The sequence below is a fragment of the Contarinia nasturtii genome, unplaced genomic scaffold (genome assembly GCF_009176525.2).
Source record: "Contarinia nasturtii isolate CC-2019 unplaced genomic scaffold, AAFC_CNas_1.1 Cnas_scaffold_2723, whole genome shotgun sequence".
Taxonomy (NCBI): domain Eukaryota; kingdom Metazoa; phylum Arthropoda; class Insecta; order Diptera; family Cecidomyiidae; genus Contarinia; species Contarinia nasturtii.
In genome coordinates this window covers 1-3144 of record NW_022200040.1, presented here as the reverse complement: position 1 = coordinate 3144, position 3144 = coordinate 1, and the positions used below count along the sequence as shown (strand labels likewise).

Below are 3144 nucleotides of genomic sequence, written 5' to 3'. Positions count from 1 at the left end.
ACGAATACAAATTTATGTGAGCAAAAACCAAATATACAAACAGACAGTGTTTCTTATGTAAGTAGGCTGTTTTACCTTTGCGCTGTCTGTTTGTATATTTGGTTTTTGCTCACATAAATTTGTATTCGTCTTTTTGCAGAATATTCTGTATGTTATTGTTTTCTTCTTAGGCCGTCATATACGAACCATTCCTTGATCGTCAGGAGCTGAAATGGAGTGAATACAATAGAAGTGATTGTTAAATGTTGTTTGTAAGAATGAAAGTGTTTTTATACAACAATCACTTCTATTGCTGTCGCTACATTTCAGCGCCTGACGTCAGTTGCCTGACCTGATTCATCTGGATGAAAATATCTCAATATAATGTCTGCATATAGACAATTACCACTTAAAACAGCCTGGTGAAGTGGTGTATAATTATGCTTGTCTGCAGAATTCACATCAGCTCCAAGTTCAAAAAGATTTTTGACCATCTGCATGTTACCTGTAAAATGTACGAAGTTCTTATGAAACAAACTTTTCTTCTAAATTAATCGATTGAAAACTACCATTACGAGCAGCCAAAGACAAAGTTGTATAGTTTTCGACAGTTGTAGCATTTATATTTGCTCCTTGTTCAATTAAATATTTAAAAATGTCATATATGCCTGAAATGTTTGGCAAATAAATAGTTGGCGTTTCGACCATGTTATTTCCATTTTCAATAATTACCATATCGAGCGGCGTTATGGAGTGGTGTCCATTTATCATTGTTTTCGGTATTTGCCTTTGCCCCATGAGTGATTAAGTATTCAACCACTTCCAATTTTCCTGAAATATTAAACAGAGAAACAGTTGACTTAACTACTTTGGCGATCACGTTTTATATTTTCAGTTTTCAAATATATAGACAATTACCATCTTGAGATGCCCAGTGAAGTGGTGTGTTATTATTTCTGTCTTTAGAATTCACATCAGCTCCATGTTCGACAAGGTGTTTGACAATCTGCATGTTACCTGTAAAATGTACGAAGTTCTTATGAAACAACCTTTCTTCTAAATGAATCCATTGAAAATTACCATTCTGAACAGCCACAAACAAAGTTGTATACTTTTCGATAGTTGTAGCATTTATATTTGCTCCATGTTTAATTAAATATTTGAAAATTTCAAATTTGCCTGAAATGTTGTGCAGATCAATAGTAAGCCATCCGACCATGTTTATTTCTATTTTCAAAACCTATATATATATATAGGCGATATAATCAATAATTACCACGTTCAGCAGCCTTATGGAGTGGCGTCCATTTATCATTGTTTTCGGCATTTACCTTTGCGTCATGAGTGATTAAGAACTCAATAATTTTGAGTCTATCTGAAATATTAAGCAGAGAAACATTCAGCATCAGACCATTCGCGCGTGATATTTTCAGTTTTCAAACGTATAAACAAATACCATATCGAGCTGCCACGTGTAGTGGTGTATCATGTTTTTTATCTCTAAAATTTACATCAGCTCCATGTTCGATAAGACGTTTGACAATCGGCATGTTACCTGTAAAATGTACGAAGTTCTTATGAAACAAATTTTTTTCTAAATGAATCGATTGAAAATTACCATTCTGAACAGCATAAAACAATGGAGTGATATTTTGAACAGTTGTGGCATTCATATTTGCACCATTGTTGATAAGATATTTAACTAATTCCGCTGAGCCTGAAATATTCAGAAGAAAAACAGTTAGCATCACACATAGAAATTATCGGTCAAAGACTTACATCCTATATGAAATTGACGTTTATGTCGTGTGGAAAAAAGTGACTGACTGATTGGCTAGCTAAAATCGACTGAAATTGAAAATTGTTAACTGAAGTCGTCTATCCAGTCGACTTAAGTCGTCTATGTATCTCATTTTAAACAGATGACAAATTTGGGACATTTTTGTCTATAGTCAACTGCGATTGATGTTGAATTAAGTTACATTTTTCTCTACTATGATTGACTGAAAAATCAGACAAAACAACTTCAATCTCAGTTGGCTTTAGCCAAAAACGTCCCAAATTAGTTAACTCATTAGTCAGTCAGTAATTTTCCACATGGAGAATTGGTCAAAATCTAGGTCAAAATACACTGGATTATACAGATTTCTTATAAACGTGAATTTTATATAGGATGTGTGTGATAATTACTAACACTTGATATTTATGGTTTTCAAACATATAGAAAATTACCATGTAGAGATGCCATGTGTAGTGGTGTAGCATGACTGTTATCTGTAGAATTCACATCAGCTCCATGTTCAACAAGATATCTGACAATTTCCCTGTTACCTGTAAAATATACGTAGTTCTTTTGAAACAACCTTTCTTCAAAATTAGTCGATTGAAAATTACCATTCTGAACAGCCAAAAACAAAGGTGTTTGGTTGAATACAATTGTATCATTTATATTAGCTCCATGTTCAATTAAATATTTAAACATTTCATATGTGCCTGAAATGTTGTGCAGATAAATAGTTAGCGATCCTACCACGTTATTTCCATTTTCAAAATCTATATTCCAAGCACTGAAATTGCACTGTTCACCCGGGGTTTTGACACCGTGCGGAGTGAGAAACGAAGAAAGTACATATAGCGTATATGTAGTGTATACGCTTCATGATGCTATGCGTCTTATCCTTTATTCCATTTTTCATCCATCTGCATACATTTTAGCAAATGTTGCTACACGCTACATAGCAAACAGATGAAAGAGGAGAATAAAGAATAAGACACAAGGCAAAAAGCGTATACACAGTACACGCATACATGTACTTGTATTTCTTCTCATCTCGCTCCGTATTCTATTTCGTGTTTTCGTAACTTACGCACGGTATCAAACCCCCGGGCGAACAATCCAATTTGAGTGCTCGGGTAGCTCCATGAGTGATGAGGTATTCAACCATTTAATATGTACTTGAAATATTATGCAGAGAAACAATTGGCTTAACTATTTGGCGATCATGCTTGATATTTTCAGTTTTCAAGTTTTTACCATATCTAATTGTCCAGTAAAGTGGTGTTTGATTATAGATGGTTCTAGAATTCACATCAGCTCCGTGTTCGACAAGATATTTGACAATCTGCATGTTACCTGTAAAATATACGAAGTTCTTATGAAACAAA

At 34.0% G+C, this 3144-nt stretch overlaps 1 protein-coding gene across 1 annotated transcript; it reads right to left on the bottom strand.

Moving 5' to 3' along the window:
- Nucleotides 1-186: 186 nt before the first annotated feature.
- LOC116348968 (ankyrin-3-like) lies at nucleotides 187-3107 on the bottom strand (the record flags this gene model as incomplete). The annotated part of the gene is made up of 12 exons (XM_031780214.1): nucleotides 3014-3107; nucleotides 2374-2472; nucleotides 2212-2310; nucleotides 1598-1696; nucleotides 1436-1534; nucleotides 1256-1354; nucleotides 1060-1158; nucleotides 898-996; nucleotides 712-810; nucleotides 549-647; nucleotides 332-484; nucleotides 187-206 (listed from the first exon to the last, which is right to left on the bottom strand). Coding segments are annotated over exons 1-12 (1158 nt in total), but the record flags the coding sequence as incomplete, so codon positions are not given.
- Between the last annotated feature and the right edge of the window lie 37 nt (nucleotides 3108-3144).